The sequence below is a fragment of the Ceratotherium simum genome, chromosome 16, assembly GCF_057802395.1.
Source record: "Ceratotherium simum simum isolate JZ-2026a chromosome 16, ASM5780239v1, whole genome shotgun sequence".
In the NCBI taxonomy this organism is placed as follows: Eukaryota; Metazoa; Chordata; class Mammalia; order Perissodactyla; family Rhinocerotidae; genus Ceratotherium; species Ceratotherium simum.
Window position 1 is genome coordinate 40,072,450 of NC_141915.1, and position 22,316 is coordinate 40,094,765.

At 53.7% G+C, this 22,316-nt stretch overlaps 1 protein-coding gene across 1 annotated transcript; it reads right to left on the reverse strand.

The window, feature by feature from the left end:
* Positions 1-1,333: 1,333 nt before the first annotated feature.
* On the reverse strand, positions 1,334-22,114 carry TNS4 (tensin 4). The gene is made up of 13 exons (XM_004434527.3): positions 22,061-22,114; positions 17,904-18,436; positions 11,772-12,195; positions 10,256-10,680; positions 8,043-8,129; positions 7,591-7,716; positions 6,061-6,153; positions 5,895-5,972; positions 4,898-4,972; positions 3,855-4,023; positions 3,145-3,213; positions 2,862-2,888; positions 1,334-2,397 (listed from the first exon to the last, which is right to left on the reverse strand). Exons 2-13 carry the CDS (start codon positions 18,340-18,342, stop codon positions 2,256-2,258), a joined length of 2,154 nt encoding a protein of 717 aa, XP_004434584.1. The 5' UTR covers positions 18,343-18,436; positions 22,061-22,114; the 3' UTR covers positions 1,334-2,255.
* Between the last annotated feature and the right edge of the window lie 202 nt (positions 22,115-22,316).

The following is a 22,316-nucleotide window of genomic DNA, read 5'->3' on the forward strand; positions in this document are numbered from 1 at the left end:
CGGGGCTGGAGATGCAGTTTGGCAGTAGGAGGGGAGGCAGGGGCTACTCAACGGTGGCTCAAGGTCTTTGGGAAGGTCTCTTCACAGGCCCTCCAGGGCAGCCCTTGCCGCTGGGTCCCATAGCTCAGCCCAACAGAAGCAGCAGCTGTCCCCTTCCTAAGGCTCTTTAGGAAAGCAGAAACCCCCTGCAGCCCCCTCCTGCACGGTTTGGCAAGACTTGGACTGCCAGCTGACAGGGGCTAGAGGTAGAACTCCCCAGGCCCCAGGTGGGATGATGGGGCCATTGTCCACTTCTCCATGGCTGAGCTGGGAGCTCAGGGCACATCTGGGTTCAAGGACTCTTCCGAACTTGAGCTGCCCATGTTTCACCTGTCTCTCTTCGCCCCTCAGGGAGCCTGAGTGAGACCTTGGCACCTGTTGGAGGTGTCACACATACTCACCATTGGCCCTGGGACACAGGGGAAGTCCCAACCCTCTGTCTTCCTGGCAGGGTGGCAGGAAAGGGGTCATGAAGAAGAAGAACAGGTGTGTTGGACATGTGGGGGACACAGAATGGTTTAAGTGATGGTTTATGAAGTAGAAGCCAATGGAGACTGTACTGCTGTGGCCAGGGTGTGGGAGGGAGTGTGGCACACATGGTCTTCTCTAAGACACGGCCACTATGTGCCAACTCAGGTCCCCTTCTCTGTTCAGGTCTCCATCTCTGATGGGACAGCCCTGAATGCCTCAGAACCAACTGTTATGCAAAGACAGACACTTTATTTTCCATGATGGAAGCCACACAGGCACCCATGGGTGTATGGGGGCTCTCTGTCAGCCCCTAGACTGTGACCTTGAGAACCTTGCCTAGCATTCTGCAGCCTCTGGGGATGGAGCAGTGTCTGACCACAGGCTGGGTGGGCTGGTCTCTGCTGGTCTCGCCAGCCCAGGGCCGCTTCAGTCCGGTTTGGTTTCCGGGGTTGAAATCATAACCGGTCATGCCCAACTTTGGCCAAAGATAATGATGCTCTGGCAGGGCCCACAGCTGGGAGGGGACAGGCACTCGTTCCTCACAGAGCAAAAGTGGGCTTCTTCTCTGAGCTCCCCTTCCACCATATATTGTGGTTTCCTTAGGACCCCAGGCCTGCTAGGCAAACGATTCTAGCTTCTGGAGTGAGGGGGCTGGATTGGGGGGTGGCGAGAAAGACGGCCCAGCTTTTCCAAGCCTCTTGGGGCTGCCTGTTTGCATTCTTGACTCTCTGCTGCCCCCACGTGGCCGCGGGGCCAGTCGATGCCACATCACTGTAGAAGGCCGTTGCGCGCGCGCGCGCGCGCACGTGCGTGCGTGCGTGTGTGTGTGTGTGTGTGCGCGTGTGTGTGTGTGTGTGTTTGTGTGTGTGTTGGGGGGGCAGAGGGGCCCAGCCAGAGAGAGCTGGCCCTTGTGTCTGCCTTGGAGAGCAAGGATCTCGCTGCCCCCACCTCCCAGGTGTGGGTTACATAAGCAACACTAGTGCAGCTGTGTCACCAGCTGGAGGACACTTGCTTACCAAAAAATTGAAAGAAAAGATGGGGCTGATACTCATTGGCAATGGAGGGGATTAGACATCAAGAACCCAAGGACAGCTGGGTCATCTCTGACCATGAGGGTAAGTTCTTCCTTGCTAAGCCCCCAAAACCACAGCCACGTTGGCCTAAAGAATCTGGGGCAGGGGTTCCAGCTTTGTCCTGGGAAGTGGCGAAAGGAACAGACATGGAGGGAAAGAGAGTCAGTCCATCCCTCCTTTGGTCCTCAATCCTTGCATACCATCTGCTCTCAGGCCAGCCTCAGGACATGACCGTATGGGTCCCCACCCAGCACCTGTTGTTTGCCATGAAACAGGGTCACAGGTCTCTAGCTCAGGCTGCTGTCGGTAGCGTCCAGGCTGATGGAGTCAGGGGTCCTCAGAGGTTGTTTTCACGTGGGGGTCCTTGGATGTGAGTGTGCTTCAGAATCACAGGGAACTTGTTAAGATGCCCGCCAAAGTCAGAGAAGAACAGCTGATCCTGTCTATTGACCTCCTTTTATGGTTGAGGAAACTGAGACCCAGGGGGCTCTGGATGACGGTCACTGCTGAAGGTCACAGTGGGTTCAAGAGTTTTAACTTGGTACCGTTCTCCTCCAGTTCAATAGATTGGTCCATCAGTGTGGCCACAAGCCCCTTGTTCAGAGGGAGGTGGGGGGCTCCTGAGCAAGCCCCTTGGGATATCTGGGAAGGTGTACAGGAAGCTCCCTCCCCCTACATCCTTTCTGTGTCCTGCAGCAGAGCACCCACCAGGCTGATGACCTGTGAGGCTGGCTGGACTGTGTCATACTCCGCAAAGAGGTGGCACACATTCTCCTGTGACTCAGTCTGGCTCTTGGCCACAAAGCCAAAGATCCTGGTGGGAGAGAGCAGCCTGAGTAAGGGGCGGGACGCAGGGAGGCACCAGGCTGGGAGGAGGGGAACTCAGCCTACACAGTGTTCCTCCAGGCAGCTTCCCCAGCCAAGTGGCTCCAGCCCCTCATTATAATGGGAGCTCTCTGAGCAGAGGAGGTGCCTCCCCTGTCAGACTGGGAGATCCCTGAGTTCAAGATCTGGGTTTCCCTCATTTGGAATGGGGACTCCCTGAGGACAGAGCTTGTGTCTTCCTCAGCAGGGTGGAAGCTTCCTGAGGGCAAGGATGTGTCTTGACCATCAAACCTGGGCATCCCTACAGATTAAGGCTCCCTGAGGTCAGAGCCTGTGCCTCCACATAAGACTGAGGGCTCCCAGGCTCATGTCTCCCCCTGATTCTGGGGCCTTCCTGAGGGCCAGGGCCTGTGCCACCCCCATCAAAACCATGGTCAGGATGGGGCCTCTTACCTAGAGGGCTTGCAATACTTCTGCCACCTGTGGGAAAGGAATGTGGACAGTAATGAGTACTGAGGCTTTGCTCCATTCCTCAGGACTCTGGCTGAGCAGCGGGCGAGAATGTCCAGCTGTGTCCCCACCCCCACCATGCCCCACCCTTCCCTCATTCTGTTGCTCCTGGCCGCTTGAGGTTCACAGGCTCTGTCTGTGGTCCCAATCCCAGAGTCAGCAGGGAACCTCGGTGGGCAGCTAGGCCCTGGATGGCTTCCTTAGTTAGGCCCAGCCTTGAACTTACTTCCGTTGCTCTGGGTCCATGCCACAGAAACGGAGGGTGGTGAGGGGGTAATGTCGCCGGAAAAACACCCTGGGAAGAGGCAGGGAGAGAAGGAGAGCTGGTGCGAGCCCGTCCAGTGTTATGCCCCATCTCCATGATCTCCAGCTCCCTCCAAGAAGCCTCCCAGTTAGACTCCTTACAGCCCCCCACTGCGGGACCCTGGGGCACACATTTGCCCTTCTTTCCTTTCGGGGAGTGCATCTGCCATGTGTCGTACCTATTGGGGTTTCCTTGCTCCCTGCCCACCATGTCACCTAACTATTTGAGGATAGGAATTAGTCTTGGTCATCTCTTGTTCCTCAAGCCCAGGACCACGCTCCTGCTAGACTGTGAATCCCTGAGCCCAATCCCAGCCCACTGTGTCCCAGTGGTCAGCCAGAGTCTGGCCTACAGAAGATGTTCTATCAATGGGTGCAGATTTAATCAGTGCCCAACGAATACCAGTTGATTCCATCTCCATCAATCAGAGGGAGGGGGACTTTGGCAGGAGGTCCTTGGAGTGAGGCCCGGAGAAGGAAGAGAATTTGCCTGGAGTCACTCAGTATGTCACTGACCCTGTCGGGTCCAGGACCCTGAACTCTACCTTCATCACTGATCCACAGCCGTCTTGGCCATCCCCTCCAGCTCACCCTGCCCAGCCCCATAGCCCCAGGGCAAGCAAAGCCCCTTACTTCCTCTGGACGTCAGTCAGGGTGATGCCCTGCTCAGTGACTTTGAAGTGGACCACGGTGGGCGTGGGGAGAACCTCCCTCTCCAAGGTGGTCGAGATGGCCTTCTGCACCGCCAGGGCTCCAGTCAGGGTCTCCATGCTCACGGAGCTCAGGTACAGGGCCTGGCAGCCTGTGGGATGCAGATACTGTGCTGGGGCCCTGCCAGGATCCATGAGGTGGGTGAAGGTCACCCAGGCCCTGGTCCTCCTTCTGCCCAGAGCCATGGGATGGGGGTGACTTCCTTCTTCAGGAATCTAGTAGGGCTCCTCTTTGAGCCAACAGGAAGGCAGGGAGTGTGTGGGTAATTGCAATTTGGGGCCAACTCCAGAGGACTTTGGGACCATCTGTCACTTTGCATTGCCCTGGCCCCTAGCCCTCCAGGCTGGGGCAAGGGAGGGGATGTTGCCCTCTGTGTAGGGGTGTCCAGGCAAACTTTCCTTCTCTCCAGACCCATTGCTGGTGCCACCTCCACCCCTACCTGCCCTGGGGTCCTGGTTCGTTGTTGAGAGAAGGGAGAGAAGTCTAGAACGGGGAGGGGGCCATTGTGCTCAAGGGGCACAGAGTAGGAGCTGTCACTCAGACAAGTGCTGATCGATGCCTGGCCTCTGGATGTGAGGAGGAGAGACTTTTCCTCTATAGAAACCCCCAGGACTTGGGCCTGATATCCCACAGAGGATCCCGGACCCAGAGACCACCTCAAGGGCAGGTACTTCAGATCCAGAGAGACCCCAGCACGTCCACATGTGCCCATGTGTGTACAGGTTGGGTGTAAGCCTCACCAACTCCCCTCCTCTCCTGTCCCTCTTCCCCTTGGCCCACTGTCTGCAGCCTCTCATCTCCCGGTTTATAGGGAGGTGGAGGAATGCGGCACCTTGTAAAAGATGAAGAAATAAAGGTGTGATGGGAAACACGTGTGGACCTGTGTGTGCAAGTGTGTGCACGCAGGGCTGGGAGGTGCGCTCAGGAGGCACAGCCAAGCGTGGAGCCTCCCCTGTACCACTCACCAGCAGATTTCTTCAGGCAGGAGGCCCGGCCGCCGTCTGTAGAGGGGTCTGAGGCCCCGGCTCCACCTCCCAATTCTGAGCCAAAGCAAAGGAACAGGCCCCCAAGGGGGTGGGGGTGGAGTGAATGGACCCCTCTCATAGGAACAGGCCTCATTAATCCCTTTGAACATCTCCCACCTCCGCCCTCACCTCCAGGAAGTGGCTTGGCTAAGAAACCAGGTGATTACCGTAATTAGGCAAAGGGGGCCGCTTTTGGCTTCCCAAACGCCTAGTTTGCAAGCCTTTTGCTCCCTTCTCCCCCTCCTCGCTCCTCCAGCCCCTGGACTGCTGCAGTGACCTGCTCCTCAGAGACCTCCTCACTTCTTTCAGACTCCACCAAACCCAGGCCTTTCTTTGCAGAGTAGGGAGGCTGTTGCCATCACTCCACCAGGGGCTCCCCCTGCCCTTGACGCCTCTCCCAGAAACCCCACTCGCTGCTCCTTCTGCGTGCCCTGAGAAGACCTCCTCCATCTGGGGGTGCGGCTGGGCTGTCAGCTCTGGATGGGGCTTCCTGCTCTGGGTTCGAGGTCTGACTACGTGTGCCTTTGGGCGAGTTACTTAAGGCCTCGAACCCTCCTTTTCCTATCTGTGAAGTGGAGATCCCAGTGGCATCTGCTCCCCAGGGTTGTAGTGGGGTGTGAATGAGTTGAGAGAGTGCCCAGTAAATGTGGGACCTGGAAGAAAAAACCAAACCTCACCAAACCAGCAGATTTATGCTCCTTTCACCCTCTTAAAGAAGGCTACTCTTGATCAAACATCTACTCTGCGCCAGGCATTGTGCTAAGAGCCTCGCCTGAGCTATCCCATTAAATCCCCACACCAGTGGTATCAATAGGTGTTGACAGACCCTAGAGCATGTACTTGTAACTGTGACACTAAAATAATCCATAAATAACATGAGACGTGACCACCAGGAGCCTTTCTAGAGAGAACAAACAGGTCCGGCGCCCCAACCCACCTCTCTGCGGGATGGTGAGTTTGCAGGGCAGGGCCAAGGCCATGATGGAATGCTGGCACACAAAAGCAGAGAGGCTACCTGCAAGGAATCAGGCAGCCCTGCATGAGAAGCCTTCCCCAGACCACCCTCTCCGCCCACCCCGGAGCTGCAGGCTGGAGAGGCTCACCAAAGTAGGGCTCCTCATCTGCTCCTTTGAGATGCACCCCTTTGGCGGAAGACTCAATGAGGAAGTGGCGGATAAGGTCACTGCCATCCTCGCCTGAACAAAGGAGAGAGAGCGCCTGTGGACGGGTGTGTTAGCCAAACTCTGACCAATTCATTCCCTGACCTGCCTCTTCCCAGTCCATCCAGAGGTTAACTTGTCCATCCCTCTGCCTCTGAGTGGGACTGAAAGTAGGAATCCTATCTTCAAGGCCTCCCACAAAGAAGGTGCCAACACCATTGCTCAAAGGCTTCTGCATCTGGTAATTCTCCCTCCAGGAGACCTTTCTCTTGGTCTCAAGAGCTGTCAGGGGGGCCGGCCTGGTGGCGTAGTGGTTAAGGGCGTGCGCTCCGCTGCGGTGGCCAGAGATTCGGAACCTGGGAGTGCACCAACGCACTGCTCGTCAAGCCATGCTGTGGCGGCGTCCCGTATAAAGTGGAGGAAGATGGGTATGGATGTTAGCCCAGGGCCAGTCTTCCTCAGTGAAAAGAGGAGGATTGGCAATAGATGTTAGCTCAGGGCTAATCTTCCTCACCAAAAAAAAAAAAAAAAAAAAGAGCTGTCAGGGATGGTTCCCCAAGACTGTTTGGATCAAATTGCAACTCTTCAGCCTGGTTTCTCTCTCCCCTACCCATCTGCTCCCAGGCGCTATTATTCTCCACCAGATGGTCACTGCTGGAGCCAGGGTGGCCCTGGGAGGGTGAACAATGCCCTCTGCCTCTTCTCCACCAGCCTGTAGCCTTCACCTCATGGCCTCTGGAAAGGCTTCCTTGATGACCAACACCGCCCCAGAGGTCACTTTTTTCTTTAGACAGAGAGGCACAGTGTAGAGAATTTGAGGTTGGGGTTTTCATCCTTGCTCTATCACTTACTTGCTCCGGGGGGGTCATTTACTAACTCTTGAGCCTCTGTAACCTCATCCGTTTGTTATCTGAGAGCTACAATCCTGGGGTTTAGTGAGAGGCTGTGACCCAGGCAGCTTATACTATAATGATCTGTTTTTATCTGTCTCCCCAAAGGGGTATCCCTGGTGCCTTACACAGTGCCTGGTGCAGGGTGGATGCTCCATAGATGTGTGTTGGGTGTGCAAGGCCACAGGAAAGCATGTGATAAGCTCTCACACATGTGATAAGCTAGCACACAAGCGTTATTACTACATTAGGTTCCCTCATGATAAATCTGGTCTGGGCGGAGGTGGGTACCCAGAAGGCAGCAGCCTGAAGAGGGCTGGGACCTTCCTCTTCCTCTTCCCACCATGAGAGTGGAGCAGGGAATTTGAGGACTCAGGTAGCCAGAGGTAACTCAGGCTTGCTGTGAAGGAAGCCTTGGTGCTGGAGGGCAGCTGGGAGAGCGCTGAGGTGGACCCTCGTCCCAGGAGTTCTCATGGGACCGGCGTAAGGTCATTCTGTGAACTAGTGGCAGAGCTGGGACTAGAACCCACCACACCCTGTGGCTTCCAAGAGGCCTTGGGTGAGAAGAGAGACAGGTGCATACCTGATTGGTTCTGGGCAGGTGCGGGGGCCTCCTGCACCTTCAAGGCAAGGCCGAAAGAGCCTCGGTATGAGGAACTGTCCCTCACGACGAAAGCCCCCGGCTCCTCCTTCCTCAGCAGCTCGATTGCTGGAACAGTCCTTGGGTCAGAGACGGTTACCGCCCCACCTGGACACCCTATGTCCCCCAGCCCCATAGGGTCTTCACAGAGCATATGTTACAGAATCACCTTTAGTTCCCAGGAAGTCCTTTCTATTGCCTAATCTCCACCATTCCTGCTGCAGTCCTTATTTCCTCTGGTCGTGAGGTCCACAAGACACCCTACTTCCCTGGACTTGCCATTTGCCATTCCCTCCTCTACCATGACCCATGGACCCTTCTACCTGATGCAGAGTGCGGGACCCAGACCTGATTCTTGGGTCTCTCATCCCCTGAAACGCAGTGCTTCTTCTTACCTTGCTCTCGGGTGATGCTTGGCTTAAACCAGTATTTAGATGTGTCCATCACAAACTTCATGGTGGGCTGCATGTCCTTGGTGGGACCTGGAGGCAGACAGAGAAGGGGAACCTGTAGGCTGGACAGAGGGGAGCTGAGAGACCCTCCCCCCTCCTCTGCCCAGTGGTCCCATTCAACCCACCCTCCCCTAGCCCGACCCCGTGGTATCTCCAACTGCCTAAGGAGGCAAAATCCAGCGGAAGAATTCCAGGGCTTGGCGCATCTAGGACTTAGGAGTTTCCCCTTGTATCCTTGGTAATGAATCACAAACAAATAGATAAAATCTCAGTTTAATGAGAAACAGTTTCTCAAATCTAGTGTTGCCTGCTGGGGACTGAAATAAGGGATAAATAAGGGATTCTGAGATGCATCATTTGTTTGATTTCACACTCTCCTCTCCCTGAATAATGCTGTGAGTTCCTTATGGGTATATTCGGCTGGAAAAGAAAATGAAAGAAAAGGAAAACAGATCTGGGCAGAGGATCCTGTGCTGGGAAATCAGGAGACAGGATTCTTGACTCTGATTTGGGACAAATGTTTCACTCCTGAAGCCCAGCAGGGACCGAGTGAACTAAACAACCTCTGAGGGTCTTTAAGCCTCTAATAGTGTAAGGCTTCAAAACGAATTTTGTTTTGAGAATATTTTGCAGAATTTGATAACATCGCAGGGTATAATTAGTGATATCCTAGGGTATCACCAGATCAGGATGGGACTATCGCCAGGCCAAGTAAATGTGCTCTTTGAGATGCCAAAATGCCCATTTTCCTGGGTCTCTAAGGCAGGGCGCAGTGGTTCTCAATTTTGGCATCTGAAAAAGTGTGTTGTGGCCAATGTTACTCTCATTTTATAATGAGAGTAACTCATTATAAAAAGTGTACTAAAATCTGCAAAAGATTTGTCCTAGGAAAATGATCAGAGCAGATTCAAAGGCAAAGTGTCATGTCACTTTGTCTTTGCATTGACTTGGCTTCATGAGTGGGAGAGAGCAGGGGCTAGCGTGAGCATGTCACCCCCCACCCCCAGGAGTCACCTTGATGCCTGTGGCTGAATGAGGGCTGAGAAGCCCCAGGAAGGAGATGGCTGAGCGGTGAGGGAACAGGGACAGTGTCCCTGGGGCTCAGCGGGGGCTCTGCTCACGGGAGAGGTGCACCCTGGGAGTGCTAAGGCTTAGCCTCTGTGTTTCCTGCTTTGGGTTCTGGTTGGTTTGTTCTTTTTGGACGCCTGTAGTCACAGACTACGGGAAGGAGGGTGTTTGCTGTTTTGTGGTTTTAGCTGTCTGAATTGGAATGCATTGTCTGTTACCCTCCTCCCCCTCTCTGAGCTTGTCATCTACGAACGTCAGAGTTATGACTCTCTCTCCCACTCCCTCTCCCTCTCTTGAGTTAGTCATCAAGCCTGCTGCTTCCATGTCCTGGGGGGTCTCCTGGCTCTGTCCTCTCTCCTCCCCGCCGCCTGCCCAACCCTGGTTCAGGCACCGTTACAGCTTGTCAGGACCATTTCATGATAAAAACCCAAATAGAACCAAATAAAACTGCTCTCTCTGTCCAGGCCAGGCCCTGCAATTCATCTGCCAAGAAGCTACCAGAGTGACCATGCACCTCTGACCCCATCACTCTCCTGTTTTAGACTCTCTGTTGGTCCCCCATTGCCTAAAGGGTAAATTCAACTCTTTATGTTGGTGCTCAAGGCCTTTCACAATCTGGCCCCAAATTATTCTCGATGATTTTGTCCCTCATCTAGTCATTCCTAAACATGCCATGTGCTTCCACGCCTTCATGACTATGGACTCGCTGTTCCCTCTGCTGGGGATGCCTTTCCTCTCCTGCTCTGGCCTTGGACTTCTGATCCACTTTCCAGCTCCAGCTAGGGTGTCACCTCCTCTGAGGAGCCTTCCCAGTTCTCCAGACCAAAAGGATCACTCTCCCTCTGTGGCCCCATGAGACTTAGAGCATCTCTTTATCTCTGTGTTTATCCTGCTCTATAGTGATCCTCGGTTTTTGTCTCTCTTTCTAGACTGTGTCCATCTCTGTGTCTGCACTGCCTGGCACAGTGCTTGGCACACAGTAGGTACTCAATCACTGTGTTGACTGGCTGTTGCAGAAACCCACTGGTGCTTCGTCTGTTTCCCCTAGCCAGACCTTACAAGGCTTGGGGTATTGGTTTACAACGTACCGTCCGGGGATGTAGTGAGAGGGGCATCTGGCAGGGTCTGGCTGTGGCTCCTAGTGGCTGGACAGGGGTTGCTGGAAGAAGCAGCCCCAGGTTGGATGAAGTCCTGGTGTCCTGCGATCTGCTGTGGTGGGGGAGACCCTGGTTCTGGGCAGCCGTTGATCAGCACAATGGGTATGTCCACCATGGAGTTTGCGATGGATGGGGGGCAGCTGCTGGCATGCTCCTTGGCCAGTGGTGGGGAGTAGGTTGCTCTGGGCTGGCCCATGCTTGGGGTGGGGTTGCTGGGGACCTGGAAGTCACTGACTCTTGTACACAGGGACACTGGGCCAAGGTTGTGGAGGCTGGAGGAAGAGCTAGCTGGACTTTCCAAGGATCTAGAAGACGACTGATGGCTGGAGATACTGGAGTGGAGGAGAGACTGGCTGCTGCAGGGGGACAGAGCACCCGACAGGCAGAGTGTTAGGGTGTTGAAGTGGGCACTCAGGGGATGAGCCAGGCTCTGGAATCTACTGATTTGGGTGCCCATAGCTTCGGTTAAATAGAGTACTGCATACTCCATGCCTCATAGCCGGAGCAAAGGGCTTGCCCACCTGGTCCCCAACGGATGCTGAAGGATACAGAAGTAGCTCTGCATTATAGTCTTTGGTCATTTAAAGTAGGCAATGAGCTGACTCCCCACAGGTCATATGGACTTAGGCTGGACGGGATTCCCTCTGCCTTCCCAGCCAGGCAGGTCTGACTGAGCCGTCACAGCAGGCACCCCCCATCATCACTCCCAAGGGCCCTGCACACCAGCTGGACCTGGGCTGGACCACGTCCATGGCTGACGCAGAGGGAATTCCTCAGCTGGAGGAAGAGGAGGAGGCCAGCTCTGCATCCAGCAAGATTTCTCCCTGAGCTCAGAGACCCATGCCAGCAGGCATGGCTGTGGAATCCAGCCTCCTTGCCAGGACTGCCCTGGCACAGTGGTTTTGGAGTTGGTGTAGGGGACAGAGGTCCTGTGGTTTGGTCTTCCTGGCAAGATGGGTGCGTGTGCAGCTCTCCCATGAGGCCAGCAGAGAGCCAGGCTGGGGCAATTGTAAAAAATGCCCGGGCAGGTCTGCCTCCCTCCTTCTGAGTTTTGCCAGCAACAAAGAGGAAGGAGGCTTTTCTTTCTTAAATGGTTCATCCAAGGCCCCCAAATTCTATTTACATCCCTGTGTTTTGAGGTTTTAAAAAACCTTCCTCGAGATGAGTCTTATGAGGGCTGGAAAGCATAGGGGTGAGCCTCATTAGTACAACAGCTCTTTTCCCAAGAGGTAGGCATAAATAAAAATTTTTGTATATTGAATCATTTTCTAAATGCTTGAGGAAAGCTTGAGATCCAAATGGCTGTGACGGCATAAAAGAGAACATTCACTTTTTATTTTTGGTGCATGCCCAGATTTTGCTCAGACAAAGCAGGGTGCCCCTTGTGATTTTAGGGTGTGTGTGTGTGTTGTGGGCAACATCAGAAGCTATCGTGGGAGTGACCTACCTTCCGAACACGTAGCTGACATCAGACGCTGGGCTGGCCGACAGCACGGAGACCCTGCTGCTCCTTTGTGGGACCAGGCCCCTCAGCCCCTTCTCCGAGCTAGGAGAAGTCACCAGTGGGGAGCCCAGGTCATGGTGCCCCGAGGCCTTGCTCCCCATGCAAGGGATGGAGATGCTGGGAGATGGTGGGAAATGAGAGGAGGAAGCCCCAGAGGGGGCAGGGGGGTGCTGGTGCCCCCTGCCCTGGCTCCCAGAGAAGATGAGGCTCTCGCTGCTGCTTCGAGTCTCTCGGGGGACGTCTCTGGAAAGGAGGAGGCCGCCACTGCGCGGGGAGCCAATGGGTGGAGTGACAGACGAGCTGGAGCAGCGCTGGGGGCCATCGTGGCACCTTGATCTGGCAGAGGTCACTTCAATGTACTTTATATCTTTGGGGAGAGAAGGAGAGTCTCAGTGAGATCCGGGAGACTGGACTTACGGAACAGGAGTGCTGGAAGGGTCCTCAAGACCACGTGGTCCCCTCTTTTATACAGATGAGGAAACCGAAGCTCAGAGAAGAGAGGCTCATTGGATTAGGATTAGCACTCAGCTGCACGTTCTGGGCCCAGTTCCAAAGTCACCATTTCTGTGACATCTTCCTTTGGGTGGGGGGATGCGGTGGAATGAACACAGGCCTTGGAGTCAGGCAGACCTGGGTTCTGATCTGGCTCTGCCTCTTACTATCTGAGAGAGCTTGGCCAAATGAGTTCACATCTGGAACCTCAGTTTCCATACCTGTAAAAGGGGGTGACTCTACCCAGCCTCTTGGTGTCACTGTAAGGATGAAATGAGGTAGGTGGCACAGCACTGCACCTGGCACGTGGTAAGTTCTTTAAAACTGGGCGATCCCTCCTTCGTGTATACCCCCTCCCCGGATTGGAATGACTGCTTGACAGTGCGCCAGTCACATCTTCTGATGCCTCTGTTACTCAGGGCGAGTGAGGGCTGTTTCTCTGTCTGTGCCTACAGGGAAGGCAGAGGCACACTAGAATCACCTGACAAGCTTGTAAAAGGCCTAATACCCAGGCTACATTCGGTGCCAATTAGACTGGAATCTCTGGGGTGGACCGAGGCCTCAGGCTATTTGTTTGTTCAGTTCCCCAGGTGATTACACTGCGCATCGAGCTGCACCACTGGTCCCTGACCCGGGAGCTGGTCAGATGTGCAGAATCTCGGGCTCCCCGCCGTGCCTGCTGAATCATCACATGCATTTTAGCAAGCCCTCAGGGAGCTGGGTGCACTTTAGAGTTTGAGTTTCTGCGTTAGAGCGGGGGCTTCCTGAGGGCAGGGCTTGCTGCATTGTTGAGTGTGGACCTCTCAGGCTTCCCTCTGAGATGGTGCACAGGGATTGGTTACTAAACAGGCCCCAGGCTGCTGGCTCAGTCTGATGCTCTTTCCACACCCCAGTGGGGACACCCAGGACTCTTGCTCCAAGACCTTGTTCTTCCCTGGAGTGGGTTGCCCTGTGTTTCTCCCCACGGTGAGGATGGACACCCCTTCTCCTGGCCTGGGGGAGGGCAGCTGTCTTTGGTGCTGTTCCAGTGAAGATGGTGGAAGGTGGAGGTTACCCAGCTGCTCCCTTCTGGAGGGCTGTGAGTCCTGCCTCTGGCTTCCCAGGATGAAAACTGGGGCAGAGCTGGCGGGAAACTGCACCCTCAGCTCCTGTCTGCCCGCCTCCCACCCCCTTGGGCTCTGGCACATGCACCATTCTCCCACCCCCCATGACTGTGGAGTCCCTGCCTGTCCCAGCCTGCCCCCGGGTAGGACCTTCTGGCCCTGCTCATGGTTACTGCCTCTGTCTGAGCCTGCTTGGGCCGGGGTAGGGGTGGAGGATTACATCAGATGAGGGGGGCTGGCAGCCTGACCTGGGCATGCTGTCCCAGGAGGTGGAGGAACAGGCCTGGCTTTGTCATCAGACAAACCTGGAGGTGAGTCCTGGCTTTGCCACTTTCCCACCAAGGGGCATCGGGTAACTTTCATAACTGCTCTGAGCCTCAGTTTCCTCATCTGCAGAGTGGGGATCTAAAACCAACCTTCAAGGTTGTGGTGAGGATGAAACATACTGCTGAGTGGAGCCTGGAGCCTGGCCCATGGTGGGCTTCGAAGAGCATCTCCTACCTGCTGGCTTTGCGGGGGCAGTATTGGCCAGATGGCTAATACTCCCAGGCTAAGGTGGGGGTCCCACTGCTGAGGGCAAGAGAAGAAAATCTGGCACAATGTATTGTGGTCTCTGAAAGACAAGAGGTCTTGAAATGGGGTGGATTCTTCTGGAAGGTTGACAAGCACAATTTCTAATTTTGTAGGACTTGATAGTGTTTATAATCCTCTCAAGCGGCACAACAGCCCTTATGCCCAATGCCAGCAGGCATTGCTTTCATTGAGGAGGAAACTGAGGCTCAGAGAAATATGAGAGTGGAGCTAACACTTATTGCAAAGTCTGTAATAAAGGCTGGTATTTACTGAGTGCTGTGTGCCAGCACTGTTATAAATGTATTCCTTGTGTCAGCTCATTTAACCTTTATGACAACTTTCTTGAAGTAGGAAATATTCTTAATTCCCTATAACAGATGAGAAGTCAAGGCTCAGAAAGGTTAAATGAGTTGTTTAGTGCCATAGAGACAGGGAGCAGAGGCACCAGACTCCTGCTCCTGGGCTCTGTTTGGGGGGCCTCTTCCAGGAGGAGGGGCTCCTCAGGACCCTTTCCCAAGGCCTTGCCCTGTGAGAAAGCGCTTGGCTGCTTTGGGGGGGCGTCTCTCGGCCTGGTGGGGCTCTGGGCTTCCTACTCACCACCAAAGGCTTTGCTTGGAGGCTGAGAAGCAGGAAGGGTAGGAAAGGAGGAAGGAGTCCTGCAGCTGTGAGTCACCTACTGATGCTGCCCTGAGGTGGACGTGGCTGGGGAGGTGGAGGCCCACACCCCATCACCTGGGTGCAGCCGCTGTTTACAGGCCCGTGGGGCAAGTCTGAGCAGTGCTGGGTGGATGCAGGCACCAGCCCCAGGCTGGGTGTGTGGAGGGGGAGCACTTGGGCGGGGGGCGGAGAGGCAGTTATTAAACACCCTTCACTTGGGATTGGCAAGCAGCCTTGCCTGGCAGAAATTGCTGGAAAATGAAACATGGGGGCCTGTTCCAAAGATGAGGAGGGGTGGCAGTGAGGATAAAGAAAGGGATATGGTGTTTGCTTCTAAGAGCCATGTTCCCTGTGGGATGGGGACCCCCACAGGGTGAGTCTGAAGGAAGGTAAGCAAGAGGCAGGGGCAGGGAAGCTAGGAGAAAGTTTGTGAGCACTGGGGAGGTGGAGCCTCAGAGGAGGAGCCCGCAGGCTGCCTCCAAACAGATTTATTCTACGAAGCCCCGGAGGCAAGAAACTAGCTCCAAGGAAGAAAGGCAAGAACATGGACTTTGGAGCCCAGAAACTCGGGCTTTGAGGCCTGACCTACTTCTCACTAGCTGTGTGACCTTGGGCCATCACTTCTCCTCCCTGAGCCTCAGTTTTCTCATCTGTAAAATGAGGTTACCACAACTCCCTTCACAGGGTAGATGCTGGGATCATGCATAATCTACAAATGTCTATCTATATATATTTAGGGAGGGATCAACGTATGATCTCCAATGTTTAATGTTTAATTTTGCCAAGTTAGGACAAAGAGAAACAGTGAACATCTGCTAGCACCACAATGACAGAATGTCGTCCCTTCCACTCCCCCGAAGTAGGAAGGATGAGGATGCAAACGGGGTTGAGGGGGGTCCTCCACATGGGATACATTTGGTCGGATGAAAACTCACCACAGTGCCCAGAATTAGCTACATTGCCATGGGCCGGTGAGAGCCTTGTCACCGGTAGCAGTGGTCGAGAGGAGGGTTTTGGGGGGCTGGGATGCACGAGAGAGGTGTAGACCAGCACAGTGACATGCGGGCGCTGGCTACTCTTAGTGATGGCAGAAGAGAGCTTTCTAACAGGGAGCTGACCTGGCTGGCTGTCTCAGGAGGTCGTGAGCTCCCAGGCATCGCACGTGTCCAGGCAGAGCTTAGAGATAGAGGATTTGTTTTTTTAAATTCCATCAGAAGGGGCTAGGGCAGAGCTAGGCGGCTTCATCAGGACCCTCTGACCACTGCTGCCCCCTCGGTGCCTCCTGCTGCCCAAAGTTGGGCGGACACATCCTCATGAAGGCAGGTTGTGCCCAGGGCATCTGACAACACAGACAACTGCCCATCAGCCCCTTAGAGGAAGGGCCTGGTTGTCAACACCCCCGCCCCATTCATGTGGATGTTCCACTGAGACTGGCCTCGCCCCAGCTGGCCTTGAGGGTGTGGAACGCCCGCCTTGGGGCATGAACATTAAAGCCCTGGGCTTGCTCCTGCCAGTGGTAATTAGGTAATTAGGTAATTAGGTCCAAGCCGCCTTCCCTGCAGAGACGTGCCCGTGCCTGGCCTTAAGAAGCAGGAAGACAGAGAGGAGGCGATTCTTTTAGCAGGTCTGGCAGGCTATGCTCAGTGGGAGGAGCAGAAGGCAGGAGCCCGGGTGCCAGAGGGCCTGGGTGCTGGGCTTGCCTCCACCCCAGAGCCTGAACCTACCCTGGGGCTGATCCTAAATGCAACCCCAATGTTTAATAAAAACAACCACATTTGTAATGACTTACGGTGTGCCAGGATTTGTAATAAACACTTTTTTTTTATTTCTTTTAATCCCCACCCTTTGAGGGAAGAACTCATCTCTATCTTACAGATGAGGAATCTGAGACACAGAGAAGTGAAGTAAACAGCTTGTGTAAGGTTTGCCTGACTCCGGTGATTAGGCTAGCCCGGCTCCTTACTCAACTCCACCAACCTCAGTTTTTTCATCTGTAAAATGGGGATAAAATACTCATGTCATGGGGGTGGATTGGGAAGATTAAAGGTTCTGCTCTGAAGTGCTCAGCACAGTGCCTGGATGTAATAAGTTCTCAGTAAGTAGAAATTCTCATGATCCTCTCTCCAGTCCTAACCATACCCTCTGACCCACGGTGATTGTTTAAACTCCTGGAGGCCTCAGTCTTCCTGCCTGTCTAATGGGGCCGCTGCTCCTTGACCCTCATTCTCAGAGTATACTTAAAAGTCTTTGTTTGGGAAACTGAAGCCAGATGTAGGGATTTCTGGATTCCCTTGGATGCGGTAGTATATTGGAGTTGGCTTGTACCAGATCGTGAAAGCTGTTGTTAAATTTTCAGGATTTTGTCCAGCTGGTTGCTAAATGCAGCCATTATGAAAATTTAAATTATATAAACTTACAAGTAGATAACATATTAAAAGCAAAACTAATAAATACTCAAAATTAATCACATCCCAATTATTTTACTGTTATCTATACTCTTGAGGTTATTTATATCTGTTGTATTGGTAAGGTAGAAATACTATATAATGGCCTGCTACTATGTATCTCTTTCCAATGCCACATTCAGTGACACCATGTTGGTGGCTTGAAATTGGCCATGGTCGGAGAATTTACACCATGGAAATTGGGAGACGCTTCAAATCAGGGCTCTCTCCCACTCCACCAGGGAGCCAGTTATTAAGCATTTACCAGTACACTCCTGCTTAAACACAATGGGGTTCCTGCCCTAAATAGACTTAATTCTGTGTCTCTCCATCTCTACTACTTCCAGCTTGGGCTTCTCCAGACAGATACCCCCCTGAACGGGGACAGGGACCCGGAAAGCAATCCTACAAAAATTTCACGGACCTAGGTTAGGACCTAACGAGAGACACCATAGAACAGTGAGGTTCAGGGACCCTACATGTATCGAGCTCTTATTTATATACATGGCATTGTACAAAATTCTTACGTGTATGCTCTTATTTAAACTCTCTTAAAAATCACGTAAAACATGTATCCATCACTTTCCAAACTCAGGAACCAAATAGAGTTGGATAGTGAGGGAAAGTTGTCTTTATCCCTTTTATATAGCAGAGAAAACAGACAGGTTAAGTAATTTGTTTAGGACTGCACAGCACCTCCCAGCAGGACATTGTTCCCTGTGCGTCTGATTTGATAGAAAAGTCCTTCTTCCTCATGAGGTCTGGTCCCCAAGCCCCCCTTCTGGCACTGCGCACCAGGTCCTTACCTACGGCTTCAGGCTCTTCCTTCTTTCTCCTTGAGGTAGTGCTCTGAGCAGGCTCGGGCCGGGAGCTACCAGCCCCTGGGGGGAGCAACTGGAAGGTGGGGTCCAGTTCCAGAATCATCTGGTTAAGGCTCTCCAACGACAAGTCAATGTAGGAGTCAAGGTCCTCCAGACACCCTGAGGCCTGCTCATCAGGGGACTGCAGGAGGCGGCTGGCTTTGGCTCCAGCCTGTGGGGCGGGCTGGAACCTGCTGGGTGGCCCCTTGCAGGGCGTGGGGGCCATCAAGGCCTGGGCTCCCCAGCCTTCTGTGGTGTAGTAAGGACACTGGGGCGGCAGGCTGGGGCTGGGTGCTGGGTGAAGGGTTCTCCTGGGTTCCTCACAGGGAGCCAAGCCCACGGCATGGCCTCCCGCCAGCAGGGAGCTGGATATCACCTGTGACATGGTGGGGGCAGTGACCTGGCGGTTTACCTCTGGCTTCCAGCCAGCCTCACTTACATCCCAGGGATGCCGCTTGCCAGCCAGGAACTCCCAGGAGCTGAAAGAGGCCGAGAGTGGGAACTGAGTGACTTTGTAGATGAGACCCCTGCCTCCCCTTGCCTCAAACATATTTATTCATTCATTGACAAGTGCAGATGCTGGAGCCAGATGTCCTGGGTTTGCATTCTGGCTCCACACTTACTAGCTGTAGAATGTTGGGCAAATTAATTAACTTCTCTGTGCCTCAGTTTCCTTATCTGTAAAATGAGTTAATATTTGTAACATGCTAAGAACAGTGCCTGGCACATAGTAAGCATTATGCAAATAATCATTAAATTAAATAACTTCAATAGAAGTTTATTAAATATCTGCTGTGTCCCAGGCGTATTTATTAAATAAATACTGGCTAATATTTGTTGAGTAATTACCATGCACGTAGGCACTGGTATTTACATATAAAGGCTTTTAAAGTCCTCATAACCAGCCTATGAGGTAGATACTTTTATTATTCCATATTACAATGTGAAAACGCACAGAGAGGTAAGTGACTTGCCCAAGGGTCGCATAGCCAACAGGTGTCAGGGCAAGACTGGACAACAGGCCGCCCGATGTTGGGCCCCCTGTGCTTAGCTACTACTCCACGTGGGCCAGTTGGTGAAACAGACAAGGAAGCAGGTGAGAATCATAAACAGTGTCACCAGGAAGGAGGGGAAGCAGAGGGGACTCTGTAAGCACTGATGGGAGGAGGTCAGGGAGGACTTCCTGGAGGAAGGGGCATGTGAAGGGAGATAAGAAGGAAAAACAGGAACTAGCTGGATAAGGCAGGTAGGGGTGAGGAGGCAGGCGTGTTCGAAGGCCTGGTGGACAGGGGAAATGACAAGGCATTATTGAACGTCTGGGAAACAGAGAGCATCTGGGGTGGTTGGAGGGAAAGAGGGAGTTGGAGGAGGTAGGCTGGCCAGATCCTGCAGAACCTTGCAGGCAGGCTCAGTAGCGTCAACTCAACCCTGAGGGCAATGGGGAACCACAGAACAGTTTTGAGCTGGGGAGTGACATCATCAGATGATATTCACTCCCTGGGGGCTCATCCGGGAAAGAGATGTCCAAACCTTCTCATTTTCCTTGGTGTGGAAAATTCTTCCCATTGTCTAACCTTATTGCTACATGCTAGTTTCTTATAGGTGGGGCTGGGTAGGAGGTAAGAGGCTCTAGGACCGAGGCTGCCAAGAAAACCATAAGGAACTGGGACATGCTGGTTGTACTACCACAGCCTGCACTGAGCCTGACCGCTTGCCCCAGCACTCTCCAACTCTGTTTTACCCTTTTTCCAAGATGCCTCCACCATGCCATGTGTTAGAGTCAGACCCCCAGTGCTGGAAAAGGCCAGCCTGCGGCAAATGAAATGAATGCAGACTCTGGAGTCTGAAGATTCAGATTTGAATCCCAGCTCAAACAGTTCTTGAAGGTGCGACTCTGACCCTCAGTTTCCTCATCTGTGAGATGGGAATGAGAATTCCTGCCGTGCACCTTTGGAACCAATGAAGTGCTGTTTATGAAAGCAGTTGGGCAGTTCTAAGTACTACTTAGAAATAAGGGAGTATAAAGAGTGTAACACCTTCACAATAATAAATAATAATAGCTCCCACTTATTGAGCACTCACCATGTGCCAGGTGCTGGTTTTACATGTGGTAACTCTTCTAATCCTCTCCCAACCCTAGGAAGTACTGCACCCTTATTACCAGCCCATTTTACAGGTGGAGACACTGAGATGCAGACAGTTTAAGAAATCAGCCTCGGCCACACATCCAGAAAAGGGGTAGAGCTGGGATTCAGATCCAGGCTGTGGGACTTTGGACTCTTAACTCCTTGCACCACGTGGAGTTCAAATGCAGAGGGACACCTGAGGTCCAGGGAGAGAGCATGATTTGCCCAAGGTCACATAGTGGGTTAATGAGAAAAGCCGGGCCCCTTTTCTCCCCAACGGCTCCTGTAGGCCCTGCTGCCAGACTTTTCCTTGGCTGGGTCCTGGACCGGGCGGGCACACCCCAGGCTCAGGAAGCGTGTCTATAAATGGCAGTGGAAGGGAACAGGCCTCTGAGCTCCTTCCTGGGGGCAGCCGAGGACACAGAGCTGTGGCTTTTTCCTCACACACTTCAAGCAGCCTGAGTTTCTGAGGGCAGGATCTTGGTACACGCTGCAGGGCTTTCGGCTGGGCCCTGCAGAGGATGCTGGGGTTACTGACTTTGCAGAGCACCCTGGGGGCCTGGGTCTCCCCCCAGGACCAGGACCCAGGATGCCTGCCTACTGATTTGAAAAGTGCTTTTATGGCACCATGGGCAAGGGTCCTTTCCTCTCTGGGCCTCACTTGTCCCATCGTTATAATGGGAATATGATCATAACAGATACTTAAAATTTACTTATTTCATTTTCTCAATGGTTCTTTGAAGAAGGTATTCTTACTGTGGACTGGAGAGGTGAAGGGATTTGCCCAAGGTCATACACCCCACAGAAGCCAGTGGTGGAACTGGGATTTGAAGCCAGGTGGCCTGCTCCATGGTCCACGCTCTATGCCGTTGCTTCATAGATTTAAGGCCCCTTCCACTCTGCCCCTTCTGGGATTCTGGAACCCAGTGGGACAGGCCTGGGATTGAGCAAAGGGCAGGCAGCCCCTCAGGCTCTTCTTCAAACTCTTCTCACCTTTGACACTTCCTGAATCACCACCGGACCTCCCAGGACAGGGCTGGGCTCACTCCTTTGTTCCTGGACACGCTCCCTCACCAGCACACTTCTCTAGCTCTTTCTTTCCTGCTCTAGGGGGCAGGGGAGGGTCCCTGGGGCTCAGGACTGTGTGAGTGTGTGTGTGTGTGTGTGTGTGTGTGTGTGTGTGTGTGTATGTTGGGGATGTATAGTGGATAAGGAGGGCTCCAGCCAGCTCTGCGTTATTTATAGGTCCCTCCCACCCACTCTCCTTCACATGCAGACTCAAATCTCTTTCTTCATCCCAAGGGCTCCGGAGGCAATGGGGATCTTGATTCCTTGGCAAATCCCCTCTTCCACTTCATTGCCAGCCTCTTCTCCTGACTTACTCTCTCCCTCCTACAGGCCCAGGCCACCGAAGGGAGAGGGTAGGTGAGGGGAAGCCTGAGTCTCCCGATAGTAACTTACCTCAATAGCCCAGCCTCCACCCCATCCCCTATCCTCAAAGAGTGGCTTCTGATTGTCCTATCCCCTCTACCCAGACCAGTGAAGCAGCACCTGGGACAGCAGGCAGGGACCTGCAGGACCATTGAAGGCCCTGTTCCCCCACCCCTGGATTCCTGGCAGCCTCTGAAGGGCCCGGCAGCGGGGCTCAGGGCCAGGCTCCGTGCTCCAGGCTACGAAGCAGGAGGCCAGGTTCTGCGTTCATTCCCTTCCCAAGTCTCCGTGGCTTTGGGCAAGGCTCTTTCCCTCCCTGGATCTCGGTTCTCTCCTCTGTACACTGAGGGGTACAGATTTAGTTCTGCTGAACTCCAAGGTCCGTGGTCCTGAGACCATCTCTCTCATGCACAACCTCCTCCCCGTTTCTCTCCACCTTCTCACGGAGCCCCCAGGAGAGGTGGAGAAGCTGAGGACAAAGGGTTACACGAGTCAGGTGCGAGATGCTGTCTCCCTCTCTTCTCCTTAAAGAAAAAAGGCACCTACCTGGTGTCCAGGGGCTGCTGTGTTCACTCCCAGCTCCCGGGACCAAGAAGGCTCAGAGTCCAGGTGAGGAGTAAGGGGAGGCACTGTTCACCTTCAGACCCGCCTTAAGAGCAACCTGCCCGCCTGCCCTCCCTCCTCCCCCCTGGGCCCTACACGTGGCCTGACAGCCTGCAGGCCCCACCCCTCCCCGTGTCTGGACAGCTCAGGCGGGGCTGGCACCAGCACCGGGAAGGGAGGCATTGAGTGGCGCCTGGCC